This window comes from Geotrypetes seraphini, chromosome 5 (assembly GCF_902459505.1).
Source record: "Geotrypetes seraphini chromosome 5, aGeoSer1.1, whole genome shotgun sequence".
In the NCBI taxonomy this organism is placed as follows: Eukaryota; Metazoa; Chordata; class Amphibia; order Gymnophiona; family Dermophiidae; genus Geotrypetes; species Geotrypetes seraphini.
Window position 1 is genome coordinate 24,941,502 of NC_047088.1, and position 26,513 is coordinate 24,968,014.

General features: G+C 42.1%; 1 protein-coding gene across 1 annotated transcript in view; it reads left to right on the forward strand.

Annotated features, from left to right (window-relative positions):
- Positions 1–26,513, forward strand: part of TENM1 (teneurin transmembrane protein 1) — a 698,125-nt gene that overhangs the window by 648,962 nt on the left and 22,650 nt on the right. The window contains exon 28 of the mRNA XM_033947005.1: positions 15,578–15,874. Within this exon, the coding sequence (XP_033802896.1) occupies positions 15,578–15,874 (297 nt within the window). The remainder of the gene's footprint in view (positions 1–15,577; positions 15,875–26,513) is intronic.

Below are 26,513 nucleotides of genomic sequence, written 5' to 3' on the forward strand. Positions count from 1 at the left end.
CACGTGAGTATTTCACCCTCGATTTCATGGCTCTCAATTTTCTGAAGTAGTCGTTCATGCGGAACCTTGTTGAACGCCTTCTGAAAGTCCAGATATACAATGTCGATCGGGTCGCCCTTGTATATCTGCTTGTTTACTCCCTCAAAGAAGTGCAGCAAGTTTGCTGAAACCATGCTGGCTGGTCCTCATCAGCCTGTGTCCGTCAAGGTGCTCAATGATGCGGTCCTTTATCAGCGCCTCTACCATCTTTCCCGGTACCGAGGTCAGACTCACCGGTCTGTAGTTTCCCGGGTCTCCCTCTGAACCTTTTTTGAAGATCGGCGTAACATTCGCCACCTTCCAGTCCTCTGGAATCTTTCCCAATATGATCGACAGATTGGCTATTAGTTGAAGCAATTTAGCTATGGTCCCTTGCAGTTCCTTGATGACCCTCGGATGGATACCATCCGGTACCAGGGATTTATCGCTCTTAAGCCTATCAATCTGCCTGCATACCTCTTCTAGACTGACCATTAACCCTGTCAGTTTCCCGTTTTCACTCCCAGCATATAGCCTAATGGGTTCCGGTATGCTGTGTATATCCTCTTGGTAAATACAGACGCAAAAAACGTGTTCAGTCTGTCAGCGATTGCTTTAACATAGAAACATAAAAACATAGAATATGACTGCAGAAAAGGGCCTTCGGCCCAACAAGTCTGCCCACTCAAATAACTCTCCCCCCTAAGTTTTTCTTTGAAGTGAACCTACATGTAGATCCCATTTGTTCTTAAAGTCAGTTACGTTATTGGCCTCAACTACCTGAAGTGGAAGAACTAGAACAATTACTCGTGCCTACTACCTATAGGGAATTCAGGAAACGTCTAAAAACACATCTATTCCTGAAATACTTAGGAAACCAGCCTATACAATCTTAGTCCTCAACAAATGATCTCTAGAACTGTAAGTCACCAAGTCTATACTTTGTTGATTCCACTCAATCTGTAACATCTTTAATCATTGTAAACCACATAGAACTTCACGGTCCTGCGATATATAAAAAAATTGTTATTATTATTATTATCATTCCAACGGTCAACCACCCTTTCAGTGAAGAAGTACTTCCTAGTGTCACCATGAAATCTCCCGCCCCTGATTTTTAGCAGATGCCCTCTTGTCGCCCTAGGTCTTGTAAGGAAAAAGATGTCTTCTTCCACCTCAATACGGCCAGTAACATATTTGAACATCTCTATCATGTCACCCCTCTCTCTGTGTTCCTCAAGAGAGTATAGCTGCAACTCACCTAGACGTTCTTTATATGGGACATCCTTGAGTCCTGAGACCATCCTGGTGGCCAACCGTTGCACTGATTCTATTCTCAGCACATCCTTCTGATAATGTGGCCTCCAAAATTGCACATAGTATTCCAGATGTGGTCTCACCATCGACCTGTACAGTGGCATTACCACTTTGGGCTTTTGGCTGACAAAACTTCTCCTGATGCAACCCAGCATTTGTCTAGCCTTGGATGAGGCTTTCTCCACTTGATTGGCTGTCTTCATATCTTTACTAATGATTACTCCAAGGTCCTGTTCTGCAACAGTTCTAGTTAAGGTCTCACCATTAAGAGTGTAGGTTCTGTATGGGTTTCTGCTACATAACTTTACACTTCTTGGCATTAAAATTCAGCTGCCAAATAGTAGACCAGTGCTCCAGTAAAAGTATGTCTTGTGTTATAGTGTCGGGCATGGTACCTCCGCCCACTATGTTTCATAATTTAGCATCATCGGCAAATAATGCAATTTTACCCCGAAGTCCCTGAGACAGTTCTCGTATGAAGATATTAAATAGGATTGGACCCAGGACCGAGCCCTGCGGTACTCCACTGTGCACTTCTGACTTTTCAGAGGGAGTACCGTTTACCACCACCCTTTGATGTCTGCCACTGAGCCAGTCTATAACCCATGCAGTTAATATTTCTCCTAGCCCCAACGAACTCATCTTGTTCAAAAGTCTACGGTGTGGGACGCTATCAAAAAGCCTTACTGAAGTCCAGATACACTACATCTAGGGACACTCCCTTATCTAGTTTTTTTGTTACCCAGTCAAAGAAGCTGATCAGGTTGGATTGGCAGGATCTCCCTCTTGTAAATCCATGCTGGTGGGGATCCCTCAGTCTCTCATCATCCTCTAGCGCGCCCTTCATTCCTTGGTCATCCAAAGGTCCCACCGCTTCCTTTGCGGGTTGTTTCCGTTTAATATATCGAAAGAACGGCTTGAAGTTTTTCGCCTCCTTGGCTATTTTCTCCTCGTAGTCTTTTTTGGCCCCTTTTACCGCCTTATGGCACCTGTATGAGTAAAGCCAAATCCACAACATCTTTCAGCTTAGGCGGAAGCTCGCAGCGTTCTTCTAATTTGCCTTTACTCATATACCCCTGAGGAAGGCTTTCATAGCCGAAACACGGACCGTGTTGGGGTCCAGCACGAAAAAGGATCGAAAGACTCCTTGATATGTCTGCATTGTTTTATGTTGATGTTATTATATATGAATCAGTTATTTATGTCATTGTAATAAATGAATTGCCCTTTAAGTTGGTCGACTGTGTCCCTTCCCCACTTCTTTTTTGGTTTGCTAAAATTGGTGAGGCACACACCCACCCATGGTGCAGCATTTGACTTTCTCCCCCTTCACACCTTCACAAACAGTCCAGCATTTGCCTTCTCTTCCCACTCCCACTTCACAAAATCCAGCATTTTCCTTTTCTCCCTCCCGTCCCACAAAAATAGTCCAGCATCCCTCCCTCTCTCCAGCAGACAGACCCTTATCTCTCATGACACCCTCGCCACACTCACACACACACATATACTTGTGCACTTTGTAAAAGCTTTCTTGTCTCTAGCACTCATTTCTCTCCGGTACTTGTGAACCTAATTCTTACTGTACTGTACAAATTTATTAGACTCTTCACATAATTATCTGCACAATTTCTTTCTTACCGTTCAGAAGTTTTTCAAACTTCTTCCAATAAACATTTGTACAACTTTCTAATGAGCTCAGATTGACCTAGTTTGTTTAATCTCTTCCTGTGAAAGCTGGTAGATGTTGTGCCAACACAGTTTCACACATCCACCGTATAATTAGCTTTTCTTATAAGACCTGCACTAGCTATTTTTTTTCTCAAGACATAAGCTTTTCTGTTATTTGATTTGTTTCCTTATGTTTTCATTTGTTCAGTGCTTGCTTTTTTTTTTTGTCCTTTTCTCTTAGTTTCTTTAATTATCCTTAAACTTAAAAAGTTTTATTTTATTTTTCTTTCCAGCTTATGATTTATCTTTAATCTTATCTATTGTTTTGCCTTTTGTCTTTGTTTTGTTCTATTTCTATCATTTAAATTTCTCCAGAATTCTACTGTTCAACGGCTCCCCCTTCTGCTTCTATTCCTTTCTCTCCTCTCTTCTACCTTCCAAAGTATTTAGATCAATGCTGTCTTGTTAAAATGTTTATTTTATTTTTATTTTTCCTCTAACTCTACTTTTCACTTCTCTATTACCCTCCAGGTACTTTAGTTAGATTGTGAGCCTTCGGGACAGTAAGGGAATTTTTCAAGTACCTTTCTTATTTCTAATCTTAATGTATATTTTCTGTAAACCGCTTAGAACCTAACGGATGTAGCGGTATATAAGAAATAAATTACATTACATTACATTACATTATGATAATTAGAAAAGCACCAGTCTTGAAGGGAGTACTCACCGACTGCTATCAATTTTTTCATGTTCAAATTCTGTATTGAATTTTAGAATATGCATAAGGAACAATCACAATGACATCTAACATAAAACACAATCCAAGAATATCAGCATGCGTACGAAATAAACACCCATCTGTATAATGAGAATAGTCAAAAATAATCAAAGCAAATGTAGCATTAGCATCAGCAGAAAGGTTGAAGCTATCAAGATAACAGTCTCTGAAGATATTCAGGTAAGTTAAAGCCAGTGGTAACCTTACATATAGATATATATAAGAAAGAGAAAGATGTTATCAACCATGTGTTAAGTGGAACAAAACTCCTTTAACGAGGCCCAGATTTTCTGAAACATATGTAATGAGCTATTTGTCTCTGCTGCTACGCTCTCAAGTTTAGCATATAAGCAAACTGTATTCCATCAAATATTATGGTCTAAATTGGCAGAATTCTTCTAGTTAGAAAGAATGTACTAAATGTTCAGAAGTGATCTCCATGGACATTATAATTCTTCGTTCTCAACACCCATGTTTTGCACAATCAAACTGCCCGCCCAAACTCATTGACACCATGTTTGTGACAGCTCTAATGCATATTCTGAAAAACTGGAAATCATCCTCATTACTAGACTACACCTTCTGGTGGAACTCTTTAAGTATGTACCACAAATTTGAATCTTATGCATATGAGAAGAAATTGTTTTCTCGATCCTCCACAAACTTGACACGAAACAAATCACCTTGGCCATTCTTAGATTCATATGTTCGTTCTGCTCTATAGACACTTCTGCCTCTCTCTCTCTCTCTATCTCTCTCTATTTCTCTTTCTCTCTCTCTTCCTTTATCTTTCTCTCTCTTTCTCTTATCCCTCCTGTTTCTCTGTCTTTTTCTGTTCCTCTTCTAAGCAGTTCCAGATACTCTGGATCCTTTTCATTAATCTAGTTCTATTCAAACGATTGTAGATACGAATATTTGATACATGATTTTTATTATGATTCTATGTGTTTGAGCTGCTTTCTGTTTATAATTCTTATAATATTCAATAAAATTATTGAACTAAAAAAAAAAAGAAAGAATGTACTGCAAGAAAGGAGATGACTATCATACATCGATTAGTCTGATACAGTGGTGAAATGGGATTATTTATGGGATTGTCCACCGGAGCTTCACATTCGGGCAACCATCTTCTGTAGAGCTCGTTGGCGCTCCCTCTGCTGTCATTTTTTAAACAATAATTTCCCTTTGTCTTAGCATCACCAAAGCCTACACCTAAAGAGCTCATAACAGAAAAGTTAGAAGACTGGGATTTGACAAGAAGGTGTCAAAATGAAAAATGAACAATGTCTTAAAACTGTCTACAGTGTGGAAATGGGGAGGAGGGAGAAGTTCTTGGAAAATGTGACCCAGAAATGTCATACGCAGGCCAATACATCAAGCTTCAAGAAGCTGGATTCTCCAAGAAAAAGACAAACTAACCTCTAGAGCCAGAATGGCGTTTTTTTTTCCTCCCCGTTCTGTGCATGATAAAAAATGATTACATTGAGAGGTGAGATTATCAACATAGACTACTCTTAAGATGTGAGAGGGAGAGTGTACTGCAGGGGTTAAATCTAAAGCCTCGGCACCCTGAGGTTATGGGCTCAAACCCACACTGCTCCTTGCGACCCTGGGCAAGTCACTTGGGGGTCCTTTTACTAAGGGTCAATAGCCATTTTAGCGCGCCTTAGTAAAAGGACCCCTTAATCTCCCCATTGCCCCAGGTACATTAGATTGAATGTGAGCCCACAAGGACAGAGAGCGAAAAATGCTTGCGTACCTGAATAAATTCATTTAAACTGTCCTGGGCTCCCCTGGGAGAACAGTATAGAAAATTAAATTAATTAAATAAATACATTTTACCACTAACCATGCTGTTCTAGCACAGGTCCCATTTTATGCCATGAGATGTCGTTACTAATAATGGGTGTTCCTAATACAGAATTTATGTCAGAGGAGGAGATTATACAGGCTGCTCAGCCACAGAAAACAATACCAGTGACAGCGAGGAGGAGGAGGAGGAGGATGTCTCAGGTATGAACATTTCACCTGTTGAAGCAGTTTTATGGAGGAACCTTTAGAAATGACGCACCTTAGGCGAGTGACTATAGCAGGGCATGCTTGTCCTCCCCTACCCTAGATGAGAACATTTTCAAGCATCAGTCTTACCTAATGTGCAAATTCCTTCAAATTAGTCCCTTAGGGGGAAATCCTAAAACCAACGCCTAAACTTGGGAACCAGTAGGCACTCTACTGACCCCCTAATTGAAAAATGATCTTAGAAACGGCAAAAAAAAAAAAACCCCAACCCCAGCAAGGTTAAAGTGCCTACCGATGCTTACATAAAAGGTGCTGGAATTTCGCCTCCATAGGTGCTTTACGGCACCTTACACAGCTACGGGCATGGCTAATGCCGGAAGTGACGTTAGGTGCCATTAAGCATTTACATAGGTGCGATTCAAGGCATAGGTAGGCACCTGGAAAATCCCGGCCTACATTTCCAGCGGCTATCTGTCCCGGAGGCGCGATTCTTTATATAGTGCTATGGTAGGATTGGCACACAATCGGCAGCCGCTTTTTACGGTGGCCGATAATATCAGCGCCATATACAGAATCCAGGCCCAATATGGTGGGAGAGTGTGGCACAGTGGTTAAATCTACAGCCTCAGCACCCTGAGGTTGTGGGTTCAAATCCTATGCTGCTCCTTGTCACCCTGGCAAATCACTTAATCGCCCCGTTGCCCCAGGTACATTAGATAGATTGTGAGCCCACCAGGACAGACAGGGAAAAATGCTTGAGTACCTGAATAAATTCATGTAAACCGTTCTGAGCTCCCCTGGGAGAACGGTATAGAAAATTGGATAAATAAATAATGTGAAGAGTTTCTGTCTCTGGTAACCAGAGCTGAGATTGTGACGTCATAATGCCTCATTCCACCAATAAGAGCCAACCTCATCAGTGATGTAACAATGGCTTGATTGTCTTATACTTGCCTCACTTTCTCTACATTTTAATTTCTAGAGTGGTGCAGTGGTTAAAGCTACAGCCTCAGCACCCTGAGGTTGTGGGTTCAAATCCTATGCTGCTCCTTGTCACCCTGGCAAATCACTTAATCCCCCCATTGCCCCAGGTACATTAGATAGATTGTGAGCCCACCAGGACAGACAGGTAAAAATGCTCAAGTACCTGAATAAATTCATGCAAACCGTTCTGAGCTGCCCTGGGAGAACTGCATAGAAAATTGAATAAATAAATTAAATAAATTGTCTAACCTCTGTTACTCTCTCTCTTCTATCTATATATTCCTTTTTGCTGATACCCTGGGCCAGGAGTGTCCAATGTCGGTCCTCGAGGGCCGCAGTCCAATCGGATTTTCAGGATTTCCCCAATGAATATACATGAGGTCTATTTGCATGCACTGCTTTCATTGTATGCTAATAGATCTCATGCATATTCATTGGGGGAAATCCTGAAAACCCGACTGGATTGCGGCCCTCGAGGACCGACATTGGACACCCCTGCCCTAGGCTGTCCACTAGATAAATACCACAGGTATCTAGTGGATTCTTTACCCGCACCCCTGACGCAGGCTTCAGTGTCGTAGCTGAGACACGGACCGTGTCGGGCATAAGAGAATCTGAAAGGATCCGCAAAAGGATATGTTATATGGACTGATACTTATTTATATATGTGCTGTATTGAATAAATGATTTGAAACTCAACACTTGTCATAGGTTGATGTATACAGTTCCTTCCCCACTTTCTTTCTTTTTTTATTCATGGGTTTGGATGACATCACACACCTTGCGCACTGCTGCTGTTCTTAGGTATTACTTCTAATATCGCCAGCCAGAGTTCTTCTCTACACTTGAATATTCTACCGTCATAGAAACATAGAAACATAGAAAGTGACGGCAGAAAAAGGCCGAGGCCCATCGAGTCTGCCCACACCGCTGACCCACCCCCCCTGTTTAATCACTCTCTGATGACCTTTCCCTCCTAGAGATCCGACATGAGCATCCCATCTGTTCTTAAAATCCGACACGCTGCTGGCCTCGATCACCTGCACTGGGAGCTTGTTCCAGCTGTCAACCACTCTTTCGGTGAAGAAGTATTTCCTGGTGTCGCCATGAAACTTCCCGTCTCGCACTGAAATATTGTAGTCCCCAGAAAAGGCAACAGCTTTTGATTACGCCATCTTGCTTTTCTATGTCTGAAAACAGTAAACCAGTATGGCAAAAGACAGGAGGGTAGATGTTTAGCTGAGGTGAGCATTTTTCTAGCTGCCAGCAACGTTATCTCCAGAAACTCATTGACCACCTAGGTTTATGCATCCAGTTATCTCTTATGAGGTTAAGTGCAATATTCAACCCTTAACTGCCTAAACCAGTGTTCTTCAACCACCGGTCCATGGACCTGTGCCGGTCCACAGAAATTTCCTGCTGGTCCACAGGGCCAGCACGTGCATCAGGCCCAGAACAGTGTTCTTCAAACGCTGGTCCTCGGTGCGACTGATGCGGCGTTATCTTCGAGCCAACTCCCTCTTCCTAATTGATTCAGTGGATTCAGTGCATAAAGCCAAGGGCAGTGGCTCCTAAGGGCATCCTGCACCTGAACCGGAAGCCTTCTCTCTGACGTTGCAACGTCAGAGGGAAGGCTTCCAGATGATGCACAGGACGTGCAAGGTGCAATTAATACTATTATGGGGGCGTGGTCTGGGTAGATTGAGTAGAGATGGGCGGGTCTGGCCCACGACTTAGCCCAGTGTTCTTCAACCGCCGGTCCACGGATCGATGCCGGTCCACAAAATAATTCTTTTATTTCTGCCGGTCCATAGGTGTAAAAAGGTTGAAAAACACTGGCCTAAACGACACCATATAAAGATAGGACTGAGTTTTATGCAGTCTAATCCGGCCACTTATCTTAGGCAGTTAAGGGCTGAGTATCACCTAACCACATTAGTGCTGACTCCGGCCCCCACGGACAGTTTAGCACTTGGTAGTGATATTCAGTGGCACTAACCAGTTTAAATACCACTGAATATCAGTTGACAGCCCCACACAGGTGATCTAAGTGGCCATGAACCTTTCCAGGCCACTTAAATTGCTTTAACTATCGACCCCCCTCCTTAGACTCCAATCTCTCTTCCAGCAGAGTTATTTGCTAGAAAAACCCTACACCAAATCTCAAATCATCCTAGTGATATTTAGAAACCGCAAAATCAATAGAGGCTCATTTAATATTGCAGCTCTTACAGATCTAATCTTTGACTTTCACTTGACTTTTCGTGGCAGCCGGGAGCAGATTATACCCTTAAGAAATCACTTGCATCTCAAAGCACTGTTTCTGAACACAGGTGCAAAGCGATATTTGTCATTTTGCAGTCAAGCAGATATCGATGCCGAGTGCATAGACAGGAAGCACAAGAGCAAAATTTTGTTCAGTGCTTACCTTACAAGTCCCTCTGTTTTAACATGGGCTTTGTTTACAAAGAAATGTCTCCTTCCCTGATATATGTAGCCCACTAGATATATATACTAACAAATGTAGTTAAGCTGGAAATCACTTTAAACTAGACCTCTCTAAGTGTAATTAGAACATAAATTGCAATAGTTAAAGCAGTCTACAGAAGGACGTAGGTGTTTTATAGCTATTGTAAATAAAGAACATTAAAGTAAGAGATATGTGGTTATAAAGCAAAGACAGATATCTGCAGAATAAATACCTGATTCCAATTCACTTGTATGTATGACAGATGTATACTCCTATCTTTGAATGTTTTCAAACAGGGTAGCTGAGTTTAAAAACTGCAAATTCTTCCATGTCCACCGTGGAAGATTAAGAACATAAGATCTGCCGCTGCTGGGTCAGACCAGTGGTCCATCGTGCCCCCGCGGCGGCCACTAGGTCAAAGACCAGTGCCCTGAGTCTAGCCTTACCTGCGTACGTTCTGGTTCAGCAGGAACTTGTCTAACTTCGTCTTGAATCCCTGGAGGGTGTTTTCCCCTATAACAGCCTCCGGAAGAGCGTTCCAGTTTTCTACCACTCTCTGGGTGAAGAAGAACTTCCTTACGTTTGTACGGATTATTCAGGGCCTTTGATTCTGTACGAGATCCTCTGCTCCAAGTTTGGTTCTGTCACTGCCATTAACCTTGTAAAAGTGTGGGGAAGTCGCTTTCCCTCAAATTCTTTAAATGGCACCTAAAGTTAGGTGTAATTTATTTATATCCCGTCATACCTTTTCAGTTCAAGATGGTGTACAACAAGAGGTGCTGTAAGGACAGCGAGGTAACATCAATTAGAATGGGGAGGGAAAGAAAGACAGTTATGTGATGAGGTGGAATAGGGAAGGAGGAAGAGATGTGTAAGATGAGGTAGGTGTCGTGCAGATTTGGAGGGTGAGGTGAATTTGTTGAATAGGTGGGTTTTTAGTGATTTTCTGAAAGAGTGGTATGTTAGAGAGTTCAGGATTAGGTCACTTAAGGTGTTGTTCCAGACCCCTGCTTGAAAGGAGAGTATTCTGTTGAGGAATGCAAACAGCAGTGTTTTGCGTGAGAAGCGGAGTTTGTCCTGCAGGGTGAGGTGTTTCAGGAGGTAGGCGGGCGCTTCTATAGGTAGCCAGTGGAGTTTCTTGTAGTATGGGGTGATGTGGTCGGATTTTTTCAAGCCAAAGATTAGTCGGACAGCTGTGTTCTGGATAAGTCTCAATTTCTTGATTTTTTTTTATGGTGAGATCCTAGGTAGATTATGTTGCAATAGTCCAGTGTGCTTAGGACCAGAGATTGGACCAACAGTCTGAATGAAATGAAATTGAAGAATGGTTTTAGTGTGCGGAGTTTCCACAGTAAGTAGAAGCATTTTTTGATTAGAATGTTGGTATGGGCTTCGAGTGTCAGTTGCTGGTCTAGGGTTACGCCTAGGATTTTGATGGTTGGGTTGATTGAGAAGTTTCTTCCATTTAGGTCGATAGTAGATACAGTTGGTTTGTCGGGGAGGCTATAAATATTTTGGTCTTTTCCGGGTTTAATTTTAGTTTGGAGTTTGTTGACAATTGTTCTACTTGGTTGATGATAGATGCTACGAAGTGACTGATTTTGGTTGACAGTGCAGAGATAGGGACGATGATCTTGATGTCATCCGCATAGATGTGAGATTAGAGGTTCAGTTTGGATAGTTCCTGTCCTAAGGAGGCCATGTACAGATTAAACAGGGTGGGGGATAAGGGGGAGCCTCAAGGGGGTTGGTCCAAGCCTGGCATTAACAAGCAGTAATTGACACTAATTAGCAGTTGCACATGTAACTGACACCCCTGTTTCGTCAGCTGAATGCCTATCTCCTCTCACATGCAACTGCAAAAGGAACATTAGCATGGGAGTGGAATGGGCATGGCACTGGCATAGTAAGGGGCGTGGTTTGCCCCCAGTACCATCATGCTGAGGGCACTGGCACCCCTCTTCCTCTCTGCCCCTGCTCTGTGCAATTCCTCTCTCACTGTGTGTGTGCCTTCACTCCCCCCAACACAAGCAGCAATTCCAACCTGCAGCTCCTGCCTGCGTCGGCGCTCCCTCTGACGTCACGTCCAGGTCCCACGCCCAGAAAATGACATCAGAGGAAGAGCCAATGCCCATTCAGGCAGCAAGCTGGTGATACTGCTCGTGCCGGGGGAGTTAAAAGAGGTACGGGGTGGTGGGGGAGGGGGGATGACCAGGAAGGAGCAGGGGGCGGAGAAGAGGGCTGGGGAGGGGCACCATCATACATCTAATACACCCCTCTAATCCAATTATTTTCAACCATCAGCACATGTTTATGAACAGGAGGAATAAAAAGCCTCAGATCCCTGTCCCAAGTCAGAACTCGTCTTGCGTGAGGACTAGAAAGGGACAAAGCCTCACTGGCTTTTAAAAAAAAAAAAATCAAAACCAACCTCCTTCCATGTCGATTATTCAACATTCTTATATTTGTTAATAAATTTGTTAGTTAACTTAGCACAGTTCACACATATGTGATACTTGTCACTTATCTTGACTGTTTTATGTCCTTAGATGCCTTCCTCTGACGATGGCCAGCCAGCGTTTCGCTGTAAGCTGCGTCAGGGTGGTCGGACTTGTTTTTCGCTCATCGGCACCGAACCTCGGTGCTCAGCTCTGCGGCACACGCCCAAATTTCTAAATGCAGTTTTGAGTTCCATTTATAGAATTAGGGCTGTCTGGGCTTCAGCTAGAACTATAAAAAAACATCCTAATGCATCAGTTCCTAGCTGTAGTGAGACTGTGAACGACTCTATATTCCTCTCAAAGCTACCATAATTAAACAAATATACATGTTCTATGCTTTAATTCAATACCTCAATCAATTCTCTAATGTATAATGCAATCCACATGTAATCTTGAGGTTTCTGTTAGCTATTATCAGTGGTAAGGACAATTTTCATAGCTATGATGAAGCCATTATGAAACATAAGCCATGTTGGATTCCTTTGTTTTGAATTTAATTATTTGAGAAACTCGTCTTTTTGAAGAGTATTTATTGCAAGTAATCATGTTAACTATTATTACTGTTGGGTGAGATAATTAGTGGATATGATGTTGCTTTGATATATAGTTGCTTACAATTGAAATGGCTTTTGACCTGTGATTATAACTAATTCTGAAATGTTCTTGGTAAAGATTCTTTGGATTCCTAACACAAGTGGGCAAATACCTGACTTCAAAGTACCGTTTGGGAAGTACGGACTCCCTAAAATCACACAGGGATCTTGGGATGCTGCTAATCCCACAAATTCAAACGATCCTTAAAAATTGTTTCTACCGCCAGTGGCAGCTAAGCAATCTCTCTCCATATATGGAAAAGACGAGTCTGACTTCAGCCGTGATAATGTCACAACTGAACTATTGTAAAGAGGCAGGCTGGAGCACCTCGCAAGGTCTGCCACAAAAGGGGAGGCCTCGCGGGTCAGGGTGGAGGGTGGAGATAGGGGCAGGAGCCAATAAGAGGGAAGTGGGGGGGGGGGGGTCAAGAGACACAGCGGGCAATTTAATTTAAATCTCCCCCAGTACAGCCATCTCTAATGTAATGCCCTGTACACTGGACAAACTTAAGAGTTTGCACCAGCTCGAGCCAATTCAGAATGCAGCAGCATGGGCTGATAGAAGGCTGCAAACAGCGTGACCACATCACTCCCTTCCTGCAGAAACTTCATCGGCTACCAGTACCTTACAGGGCTAAATTTAAAACTCTACGATTGATTTTCAAGGTCCTCAGACAAAATGGGCCAGAATAGTTAGTAACATAGGGAGAAATCCTACAAACAGTGCTTCAACGTAGGTCGCAGTAGGCCCCTAAACCAAGAAATGCTGTTTAAAATGGCAAAAAAAAAATTGCAAAAGTTAAGGCGCATAATGGCGCCTACGGGTGCCTAAATAAGCATGCCAGAATCATACCTCCATAGACGCTTTAGGCCGCCGAATGCTACAATGGGCGTGACTAATGCCGGAAGAGGCGTTAGGCGGCCAAAATGCCTATGAAGACACAATTTACAACCGAGACAGGCGCTGGAAACGCAGGTCTACATTTCTGGTGGCCATCTTTCCCAGAGGCGTGATTCAGTACACGACGCCATCAGATAATTAGCAACGTACTGGCACCATATAGAGCAGGGGTCTCAAAGTCCCTCCTTGAGGGGCCGCAATCCAGTCGGGTTTTCCCCAATGAATATGCATGAGATCTATGTGCGTGCACTGCTTTCAATGCATATTCATTGGGGAAATCTTGAAAACCCGACTGGATTGCGGCCCTCGAGGAGGGACTTTGAGATCCCTGATATAGAGTAAATGTTGGAGGATAAAGGCCTGCAGTGGCCAATCTAGTCTGGCCATGAGCTTGTTTACTGTATTTATGCTTAAGTTTGGTCATTTATTGTTATGCGCTTCACAAAATTGTGATGTTTTTATTCAAATTTTTATACAACATATTACAAATGAATGTAAAAGAAAATGCATGCATAACGAAGAATCAAAGGAACAAGCAAATGTCACAATTAGTCCACTTCAAGGAAAGAACAACTAGAGGAAACGGAGTAGCAGAGCTTAAGCAAAGAAAAAAAATCTTAGAAAAGCAGAGATTGCAGGCTTCCATTACTTAGGGCTCCTTTTACGTAGATGCGCTAGCATTTTTAGCGCACGCACCAGATTAGCATGCACTAGCAAAAAAAATCACCGCCTGCTTAAAAGGAGGCGGGAGTGGCTAGCGCGTGTGGCATTTTAGCACACGCTAAGCGTGCGCTAAAACCGCTAGCGCACCTTTGTAAAAGGAGCCCTTAGATGCCTTTCTTTTAATTGATCCCACCCTCAATTTAACTCGCATCCTTACACTAAGGGCTCCTTTTACTAAGCTACGGTAGCGTTTTTAGCACGCGCTGCAGATTAGCGCGCGCTAACTCCCACGCTACGCGGGGAAACTGACGCCAGCTCAAGGGAGGCGTTAGCATCTTGCACGTGGGAATTTAGCACACGCTAAAACCGCTAGCGCAGCTTACTATATGGAGCCCTAAGTCTTAAGTTCATCAGAAAAAAATTTTCTACTTGCGAAAGAAAGTTGTAAAGTCTTATGTTAAGCTGTACCTACAGCGCCTTGGGTGAATCTCTACAAAATATGGTTAATAATAATAATAATTTATTCTTATATACCGCCAGACCAGAAATGGTTCTAGGCGGTTCACAACAAATAGAGCTGAACATGCAGCGAAAAATACAATTCATAATAGAAATATAAGAATACATAAAATATAAGAAATACATAATTATTTTAAAGGCAAAGAGTGCATTAGGATACAAACTTATCAAATAGTTTTGTCTTTAATAATTTTCTAAAATAGAAATAAGAAGAAGCTCCTGTCCTATGAGGCGATAATTTGTGGTCCGCTACTTTATGTTAAACCTACTTTAGATACGTATAAAAGTCGCCTTTTCCTGATCTTGACAGGAATAGGTGTCAACTGATTACTCATAATTGGAAGAACCATGACAGGATTAACTACACTTTTTGGTGGGTAAATGTATGTACCGCTGTATAAATATGAAAGAATGATGGCGGAATGTTTGGGAACTAGTAAGTCCTTTAATGATGTATGGAGTCCATTGACTACTCTTGTTGCAGTACAGTAAGGGTCATATTTTTTTCTTTTTCTTTTTCATGAGATGTCCTTACACATCCAGGGAGGGAGGGTGGGGGGGGAGGGAAATGTACTTTGAGGAGTTAAATTATTTAATTACAATATTGTAATCACATCATATGCATTATTGTATTAATAATTAAGTTGAGGATGGGTGAAAATGACTATTTAATGTATTAATTGTACAGTTAATAGTGTGTTTCATGCAGTATTCATGATTAACCAATTGTATTGCATTATCAAAGTTTGAAAATGAATAAAGATTTTAAAGAAAAAAAAAAAAGAAGAAGAAGAAATAGCTCCTGCATGATTTTTCCAAACCAAACATTCAGTTTAGCAGCCTGAAAAGAAATAGCATTGTGAGGTCTGTTTTTTCTCCATTAATATTCAGAACTATAGTATGAACTTATGAATAAAGGGTTTGATAAGAATTTCAGTTGTGGTTGTCTCCAAATTGATGTAAAATGTCAGACAATGCCTTTGATAAACCTCACAATCGTAACTTTTATAGGACATCAGCAGATCAATTACCTGGCTAAATCCAGTCTATAATGAGTAAATCATTTTAAAGTAAACTTCTGTTGGTACAGGACTGCAATCATTCCATATCATTTCTATTCTTATTTGGATGTATGTTGATTTTCAGGCTCACAACAGAAACTTGCTGTCCATAGATTTTGACCATGTAAACAGAACAGGAAAGATCTATGATGATCACCGAAAGTTCACTCTTCAAATCTTCTATGACCAGATTGGACGTCCAATACAATGGTCACCCAGCAGCAAATATAATGAAGTCAACGTCACCTATTCACATTCAGGGCTTGTAACCTACATTCAAAGAGGAGCTTGGACTGAGAAAATGGAATATGACCAGAACGGAAGGATAGTTTCCAGAACCTGGGCAGATGGTAAAATATGGAGCTATACCTACCTAGAAAAGGTAAATCGGTAGATATTAATTTCTTGACACTTCAAATGAGAAGAAAAATTAGACAGATCCCTTAATTCTGCAAACCTGTGCATCCATATTTGTAGAATAAGCTCAGTTTTATTTGCAATTTAATGTAATAGTTAGCTGTTAATTGGCGTTAGTTAACAGCCAATTATTAGCGTTAACTGGCAGAAATTGGGATAAATTAACAATTGCGCATCAAAATGCCGTTCGTCACTATTCTAGAAGTTGCATGTACAAACTCTATCGCGTGCAATTCAAGGAGGGTGTGGATCTGGAAAGGGCATGGGGGAGGGGTTCAGAGGTGTGCTAGATTAAGGGCCCCGAAAATTATGCAGATAAAATGCGGCATCTAATGCTATTCTATAAAGGACACTTTGGGATGAGCATTCTGTAGGGAATAGTGTTGGGCACTAAATTCAACACTCAACTTTGGCCATGAGGAATTGATGCCGGCTGAAACCTGGTGCGGATCCTGGCGCGCAAATTGGGCATGGATCCCCACTATTTTGTAACACTGCATTCATCTTTCGTGAATGCCCCCTGACCCACCCATACTCCTCCCATGGCCTCCCTTGGCCACACCCCCTTCTGAGTTTTGCCTAATCCAGTTTTGGCGCCTATTGTTACAGAATCATGTGTTGCTAGATCAGCACTAAATCATAACTAGTTCCAATTAAGTTCTTGTTAGCTGCAATAATTAACATACATGAACACTCACCCCCCTCCCCCCCATTTTACCAAGCCTGACAGAGCAGGCTAACACAGTAAATGCTCCAATGCCCATAGGAATTGAATGGGCCACAGAGAATTTGCCACGTGACATTCGGCTAAGTGGCTTAGTAAAAGAGGGCCTAAATTATTATCTAATCTAATGTTATTTGTGCATCACGCAATGCCTATATAGGCTCAAGGCAACTTACAGCGAGAAAAAAAAAACCATTAGAAAACAAAAGGGTCGAAGTAGAGGAATTTAGCAGGATGTAGCGATTAGGACCAAACCTAGACATTATAGTTTGAAGTTTCTGAGTAGTAGGGAGACATTTCTATGTAGGGCAGTATTATTTAAGTCAAAGATCTTTGGTCCAAGCAGAGATGGAAGCATTGTACTGAATAAACTGATTATTTTGGGCTCTGATCTGGGATTAGTATCCAATTTTTGTGTGCTCAAATTTGGCTAACCTTTATGGAATCTGGGAGAAAGCATATATGATATAAAATTCTACACCTAACTGCCCACCAGTATGGTACCAGCACTTTCACTGGCCTTTAGCATGGCATCAATGCTCACATTTCAATTTGGGGGTGAAACTGCTGACTTATGCTAGTATTCTATAATGGCAGAATTCGCGCATCGTGCGAACATTCTGGCACCTAAGTTTTGGCACTCTTTCTTGAATGTACCCCACAATGCTAAAGGTGTTTTGTAGAATTGTTAATATTCAGATATAGTAAGTCCTTTCTACAATTTAAGTGGGGGACATGTGATTTGAACCATGGTTTTCTTGGGTTTCGGCCCTTTGCTCTAACCATTGGACCACGCCTCCTCCACAAGGACCAATTCAACAGCCTATTTAGGTTGTGCACTGAAAATGCTTATCATGTGAAATAAAGTCCGAATTAATAAGGGATTATAATGATTTTGTTTGCCTACTAATTATGTTATCTAAGATGTCTTTTTAGTACCACTATCTTAAAGGAATATCATGAAATTTCATAAGTTACAAAGATCGGTTTTGGCAACTAGATAGACGCCTATCTAAATTGAATAACAAGTTCAATTAAGCTTTTTAATCAGCACTGATTGAAACATAGGCGTCTATCAAGAAAGCCCGATTCTGTAACAAGGTACCTCTAAAAATTTAGGCGGCTGTCAAAAAAATAGGCACTATGCATGCTGGGCGTGGCTACATGTTAGGCGCCTTCTTACAGAATCACTGTTTAGGTTACAAATATGAAACGATGAATGCAGATATGTTAGGGAATAGCAAATTATTTAAATTGTTTTGGGGGCTCTTGTGACATCCTTTGTTAATTCAACAGAGTTGTCTTTGTTTAAATTTTTTGTTTATTTCTATACATATCCAGGACGGGGGTGGGTGGGTGGGGAGGATATCTTGATGAAATTGTTGGATGGGAAGGGAGGGATATTTATTTTCTGCATTGTTATTAATGGATCTTAAGTGCTTATTTTGTTATTAATGTACTAGTGTTTTAGCCCGTTACATTAACGGGTGCTAGAGTAGATGTCTGTCTGTTTTCGTTTTTTTTTTTATTTGTCTCTCTCTCCTTGGACGCTGTCATTCTTTCTGTGTCTTTCTCTGGCCTCTTGTCTGTCTATCTTTATTTCTAACTCTATCCTCTTCCCTAAATCCTGCATGTGCCCTTTTTTCTTTTTCCTCCCCACTTCCTTCCAACGTCTGCTCCTCCTGTCCTCCACACTTCCATTCAGTGTCTGTCTCCCTCTCGCTACCCCTTCCATCTACTATTCACCCTCTGTCTTGTCCCTTCCATTCACTGCCCTCTCTTTTCTTTCCATCCAGTGTCCGCCCTCTCTCTCGCTGTTCCATACGGCCTTTTTCCATCTCCTCCTTTCTTTTCCCATGGTCTGGCATACCTTCCTCCTTCCCTCCATACCCTACCATCTCTTCTTCCCTCCAAGCCATTCTGTCCCCCTCTGCTCCCTTTCTTCCTTGAACTACTTCATGGGGCAGCAGCAGCATTCACAATTCATTGCTGTTGCTGGCTTCAGGTCTTCCTCGCTGGCCAGTCCTGTCTTCATGAAAACAGGAAGTAGGCAGGACCAGCCAGAGAGGAAGGCCTGAAGCCGGCAACAGCAGCGAATTGTAAACGCTGCTGCTGCCTGAAGCACCCGAGGAAGACTCTTCTCTCCCCTCCCAGCCCAACCCCCGCTGACTCTGCGACTCTCCCAGCAAGATGACTTTAAGCACAAACCTCCCTCAAGCGTTGGCAGCCGCAGCACGCTAAACAGGCTGCTTCGCAGCTTTCTCCTGCCGTTGAGTCCCTCTGTCGTGTCATTGATGACATCATCAGTGACGGGGCAGAGTGACTCAACTGCAGGAGAAAGCCGCGAAGCAGCCTGTTTAACGTGCTGCGGCTGCCAACGCTGGAGGGAGGTTTGTGCCGGTATGTGCAGAAGCGGTATGTCCCTCCCCCTCCAGTACCTGTGCAGCATTTTACGCGGCGCATCCTCCCACGATCCTGAGTCGGCCACAGCGCTCGAGTGTGGGCCCTAACCGCGCATCCGCTCTCCTGCCTGCCACGGACCTACGGATCACAGAACACGCAGATGGGAGTGCGCATGCACGGCTAGCGTTTTATTATATAAGATATATAATTTATTATAATAATAACTTTATTTTTCTATACCGCCATAATCTTGCGACTTCTAGGCGGTTCACAGTGAAGATTAGCTGTACAGTCAGCGAATTACAGTGAACATATAAAGAAGAGATTACAATTGGCAAGAGGAAAGATATACATAATTTTTTTGACAACTTACATTGAGATGGTTGAAAAAAAAAAAAAATCAGCGAATAGCTGGATACAAATTGTGAAGAGAACATTGAACAGACAGTGAGTACAGGGTGTCATTAATGAGGAAAAGTGGAATCGGTAAAATAAGCGGTAGCTTTGAAAAGGGGGGGGGGAGGAAGTCTGGCTAGGAAATGAATAGAGTGGTCTTTATTTCTTTCCGAAAGGCGCCGTATGTCAATTTGGCGCCATCCATGAGGTAGCCTAGCCAAGTTTGCTGCCTACCAGCTTGAAACTTGAATGTTCTATCCAGAAAGGTTCGGTATCTGCAACCTGCAATTTTCGGAAAGGCAAAGAGGCTGTGGTTTCTGGTTGTCCTTGTGGGGGAGTAGAATTCGAAGTGAGACAGTAAATAGTTGGGGGCCAATCCCCAAACCAGTATTAGTTTTGAAAATTAATAAAGATTAAAAAAAAAGAATCACTGCTCTTAAGCATGCATAAGTGATCGCATGGGTGCCTAACTTTTTTAAATTCTTTATTCATTTTCAAAATTACATTAAGTGTTACATATATTCAATCACATTAACAATAAATATATCACTTACAGACTATCATTTGCACATTACTTAAAATCTTATCCCTCCCCCTTCTCCCCCTCCCTACCATATAATCCAGTATAATATAAATATGTATTAATAAAATATCCCCACCCTACCCAATTAATACCAATAAATTTAAGGGAAACAAACTCTACTACTCCGAACAATATTTTGTTAATGGTTTCCATACATCCTGAAATTTCTTGAAATAACCCTTTTGTAATGCAATAAATCTTTCCATTTTATAGATATGGCATAGAGAGTTCCACCAAAAGTTGTAATTCAATCTACTCCAATCCTTGCAATTATATGTGATTTGCTGAATGGCAACACCAGTCATTATGAGTAATAATTATTCTTGCAAACACACTAAACTCAAATCCCTACGTGGGAATAATAATAGCAATAATAAAGACCCCTAATTATTCTTGCCCAGAAATAGCTAAGAAGAAAAAAAAAAAAAAAAAAATTTAAATTGAATCAGGTTGGGCAGACTGGATGGACCATTCGGGTCTTTATCTGCCGTCATCTACTATGTTACTATTGTTATTCATAGAAATTTGACTTTTTGCTCTCATTTCCATGCCAAATATCACAGTATCATAGGATAATGCCACCGGATTATCTAACAAATTATTAATTTGGTCCCAAATTGATTTCCAAAAATTCATAATACATGGGCAATGAAACAGTAAATGATCTAAAGTTCCTGCTTCCAAATGACAATGCCAACATCTATTAGACAAAGAACGATCTAATTTTTGTAACCTAACAGGGGTCCACAACGCTCTATACAACAGAAAAAAACCAAGTTTGTCTCATAGATGCTGACACCGTACATTTCATCCTCCGAGAACTGACTTTTAGTTGTGCCTAGAGCTGGCCTGTTTACGGGGCGTCTCCAAAATAGGTGCCGCTCAGCGCGATTCACTAAACAAAACCCAATTGTGCTTGAATCGCGCTGAACCTTTGGCTGCCGCTTATAAAATTGCCCCATAATGCCGATTTGCCACATTTTGTCCACGTGCCAGATCTGAACTTCCTGAAGATAAAATGAAAACTAAAAATGTATTGTACTCCATCGCCTTTCATAAGGCTCTTTTCTAACCTTTTCGATGTAAATATATTTTGGGACTTTTTCGAGGCCTGCTAACAAGCCTCTGCAATTAAAAGTAGCAATCTGAGCTTTCAACTCGAAAGTAAAGAACTTTAATTGAACATTAGCTTAGTACCAATTTGGTTCAAAAAGCTTTCATTAGGCTGATAATGAAAGTTCATTTGAACTGGAGCAAGGGTACTATGTTTGTGTTAATTAGCCCTGCATTGCTTCGTTTTTAAAAGGGTTTATTGGTCTCTGTCCCATATTGTCAGCCAAATTCTAGACATAAGATGAATTACAACGTTGAAATGTTGGAAAGAAATTATAGATGAGGGGTCCAGAATGTCCGGTGTCTGCCTCTGTGTGATCTGTCTGTCTGAGAGCAAAATAATACACCGCAAAAAATAGGGGAAAAAAATCTCGTGAAAAGACACATCAAGTCCAGGACAAATGGGCCATATTGAATAGGGGTTCCAGAGAAATAAGCTCCACAAGAAAATGGCCCAGTGTCTTTCAATGGGAGAGTCAGTTCCAGCTTCTCCATCATAGACACTGGGGAGGAGTAGGCTGGAGAATCTCCAAATCCTGCCAGGTGAAGATATAACCCCTCCCCCCCTTTTTTTTTTTTTACAAAACCATGAATGTAGTTTTTAGCGCTGACCGCAGAGTTCCTATGAGCGTCGGAGCAGCGCTCAGCATTTAGCGTAATGGCCAGCGCTAATAACCACTGTTGTCGTTTTGTAAAAGGGGGTTACTGCTATATGAACAGGGCCTATCTGCTCCTTACTGTTCTGTTCCCTTTTATAATGCCTGCAAAATGCTCATGATACATCAAACACGCCCAAAAAGAGGCAAGTGAGATGTCTAAATCCAACCAACATTGCTGCATTTATTAGTCCATAAGATTGTCCAACATAGAAGAGCAATCTCTTCTGTTGTAGTCCCAACTAGGATCCTAGTTTCGGCAAAAGCTTTCCTCAGGGGACTCGTGAGGTACTGGTAAAGCGAATGCACTAGATAAAACACCATGTCGGCGTGGTTTCGTTTTCAACGTCTGACACAAGCCAACTTTGGTGTTGGCTGGAGAATCCAGGGATTTCGATCTCCCACTTCAGTTCTTTCTTTCCCTCTGTCTTTCTTTTCCCATTCTTTTATTACCCCTTTGCCATTCTCTTAGCTGCCCTTGCCATTCTCAAATTTCACCCCTTCCAACTATCTTCTCCGCCTTTTCATCTCCTTATCCGTCATCTTCTTCTTCAGAGTGGAGGAGTGGCCTAGTGGTTATGGCAGCTGCCTCAGCCCCCTGAGGTTGTGAGTTCAATTCCCACTGCGGCTCCTTGTGACTCTGGGAAGGTCACTTAACACTTCATTGCCCCAGGTACAAAATAAGGACCTGTCTAAAATATGTAAACTGTTCCGATTGTTACCACACAGAAGAAGCAGTACATCATCCTTTACTCTTTACAATCAAGCTATTGTGACATCATTGATGAGGTTGACTCTTATTGGTGGAATGAGGCATTATGACATTGCATGGTTTTATAGAATTGTTAATATTCAGATATAGTAAGTCCTTTCTACAATTTAAGTGGGGGACATGTGATTTGAACCATGGTTTTCTTGGGTTTCAGTCCTTTGCTCTAACCATTGGACCACGCCTCCTCCACAAGGACCAATTCAACAGCCTATTTAGGTTCTGCACTGAAAATGCTTATCATGTGAAATAAAGTCCGAATTAATAAGGGATTATAATGATTTTGTTTGCCTACTAATTATGTTATCTAAGATGTCTTTTTACTACCACTATCTTAAAGGGATATCATGAAATTTCCTAAGTTACAAAGATCGGTTTTGGCAACTAGATAGACGCCTATCTAAATTGAATAACAAGTTCAATTAAGCTTTTTAATCAGCACCGATTGAGACATAGGCGTCTATCAAGAAAGCACGATTCTGTAACAAGGTACCTCTAAAAATTTAGGCGGCCGTCAAAAAAATAGGCGCTATGCATGCTGGGCGTGGCTACATGTTAGGCGCCTTCTTACAGAATCACTGTTTAGGTTACAAATATGAAACGATGAATGCAGATATGTTAGGGAATAGCAAATTATTTAAATTGTTTTGGAGGCCCCTTGTGACATCCTTTGTTAATTCAACAGAGTTGTCTTTGTTTAAATTTTTTGTTTATTTCTATACATATCCAGGACGGGGTGGGTGGGTGGGGAGGATATCTTGATGAAATTGTTGGATGGGAGGGGAGGGATATTTATTCTGGTTACCAAAGACTGAAACTCTTCACACTAAAGGGGGGGGAGTTAGCAACATAGACCACTGGAAGCAGAGGAGTGGCCCAGTGGTTAGAGAAGCTGCCTCAGCCCCCTGAGGTCGTAAGTTCAACTCCCACGGCAGCTCCTTGTGACTCTGGGCAGCTACCTTAACCCTTCGTTGCCCCAGATACAAAAATATGTGAATCACTTTGATTGTGTAAACCACACAGGCAAAAGCAGTTTGTCAGTTCAGATAAAAACTGCATAAAAACAGTGGGAGAGAAATACCCTCCGTCTTAACAGTCGATTTGGGGCGACAAAAGCGAAAATGCACGCACGTGTTCTGCTGTGCAATTCCTAGTGAGTTTATGCACGTCTCGCTCTCTCCATAATGTCAATGGGGCAGCCAAAACAACAAATTTCTAGTCCTCAAAACGGTGTCAGGTCAAAAGCGCGCCGGGACAAAGGCACGCCCAGATGATTGAGCGTAGCGCGCGGGTGCACGCCGTAGAAAATTACTGTTTTTAGGGCTCCGACGGGGGGCGTGGGGGGAGAACCCCCCCCCACTTTACTTAATAGAGATTGCGCCGCATTGTGGGGGCGTTGTAGGGGGTTTGGGGGGTTGTAACACCCCACATTTTACTGAAAACTTCACTTTTTCCCTGTTTTTAGGGAAAAAGTTAAGTTTACAGTAAAATGAGGGGGGTTACAAGTGCCACTGTTCCCTCTAAGCTGAGCAGGTGTCCTCCAGCTGCATTGCTACCACTAGGGGGTGGAATATTTTCAGTCGCTAAGGACAGGTATGTTCCCTGGAGTCCTGCAGAACTTGCCTGTCCCTCACAATTGAAAAATGTGACAGTGAAACAGCACCCTCTATTGGTGAGACTGTGGGTGGAGGACTCCTGCTCAGCTTAGAGGGAACAACCCCCCCAAGCCCCCCATAACGCCGGCGCGATCTCTATTAAGTAAACTGGGGGGGCTCCCCAACAAACCCCCCCCCATCGGATCCCCTAAAAACTGTAATTTTCTTTGGCGCGCGCCTCCGTCTTGCGCTCAGTTGTCGGTGCGCGCCTTTGTCTTTCGCGGGGTTGTCTATGAACCCTCAAAACTGAGTGCAGCATGGATGGTGCACTCCCAAAGCAGCCTTTCCTTCATCTGTCTTTTGATGGCACTCTTGTGTTCAGTAATCCTCTGGCTGGATCTCCTATTTTGTTTTGCCACTATACTGTATATCAGGTTGCAAGGACTTATTGCAGCATAAACCATTCTGACAGTCTTACAATTGGAAAAGTGTCTACGTTTGAATTCTTCTCCAGTGTTTGTATGAATGAATGTTTTAATTTCCACATCTGAAATGGCCAAAAGGCAGTTTCTTCTTTAGCAGATTGGAGTCCAAATGGCACTTTCCCTTTTACAAGCAATCATCAAACCTTTATCTGAAAAGTGGTCTAATTTTGAATTTACGAGGGACCTTCAAAAGGTTTCCACACTTTTATTTTTCTAAACACTGTTTATTAAATAGTTCCAAAAGCAAATTACATCACTTTTCCACCTTATCACCCTGTTTTGCCTGACTAGTCACATGACATTCTAGGACATACCCTATTACCCCCTTCTCCCACCCCAACCATTTCCCGTGAAAATATGAAAGTGTGGAAACTTTTTGAAGGACCCTCGCGTATGTATGCCACTTCTTTTACAAGACCTTTACCAAATCATGAGACATATGAGTAAATGACAATAGACAAACAATGTTTTCAATCTTCTGCCTTTCTGTATTGTTACTGAAGTGCATTCAGGGATATAAAGTTTGTAGACACAAAGCCAGAAAAACTATGATGAAAACCAAAAGGAACTGGCCTGTATAGATGACTAGCCTATGAAGGGTGATCAAAAAAGTTTATAAAAAAGCTCAGAGATTTGAAACTCTGAAGGGAAGGTTGTGAGACCTCCCTTGGAGAGAGAGTTTACCTTCCAGTCATTGTCCTTTTATAGAAAATCTTTGATCACGTCCTTCAAAGGTGTATTACATTACATTACATTAGTGATTTCTATTCCGCTTGTGCCTTGCAGTTCTAAGCGGATTACAAATTAGGAGATATCGGAATCATTATTAAAAGCTTCAAAAAAATTGTCCAAACAAGGTACTGCCTTTGAATTTGCAAATGTCACTGCACCTGTGGCAGGTTCTAAAAGGTTTACTTAACTTATAAGCAGGATTGAGGGGGGTCCCAACGCGGCCTCGTTTCGATCCCTGCTTCAGGGGACCCGATTATAGACTCTTTAAACAGGCTCCTATAGTCGATTTCATGCTGGAAAAGTTTGCCTTCGTGACGTGCAGCTGAAGATTCGCTGATGAAACGCTGGTAGAGGTAGCTGGCGGTTTGAAGATTTAGAAGCTACCTCTACCAACGTTTCATCAGCAAAATCTTCAGCTGCACGTCACGAAGGCAAACTTTTCCAGCATGAAATCGACTATAGGAGCCTGTTTAAAGAGTCTATAATCGGGTCCCCTGAAGCAGGGATCGAAACGAGGCCGCGTTGGGACCCCCTCAATCCTGCTTATAAGTTAAGTAAACCTTTTAGAACCTGCCACAGGTGCAGTGACATTTGCAAATTCAAAGGCAGTACCTTGTTTGGACAATTTTTTTGAAGCTTTTAATAATGATTCCGATATCTCCTAATTTGTAATCCGCTTAGAACTGCAAGGCACAAGCGGAATAGAAATCACTAATGTAATGTAATGTAATACACCTTTGAAGGACGTGATCAAAGATTTTCTATAAAAGGACAATGACTGGAAGGTAAACTCTCTCTCCAAGGGAGGTCTCACAACCTTCCCTTCAGAGTTTCAAATCTCTGAGCTTTTTTATAAACTTTTTTGATCACCCTTCATAGGCTAGTCATCTATACAGGCCAGTTCCTTTTGGTTTTCATCATAGTTTTTTGTATTGTTAAGCAACTCCCCTCTTTCGATATTGGCAGTTTTCTATCTATGGGTATCAATGCACTTACTAGAAGATCCCTTTTCTCTAAACCTGTTTCTCATTTCTCTAGATCTCTTTTCACATGTTGCAGGCTTGGAACACAAAGGGCTATGGCTCACTGGTCGAGCTGCTGTCTGTGCACCCTGAGGTTGTAACATCAAATCCCGGTGCTGCTCCTTG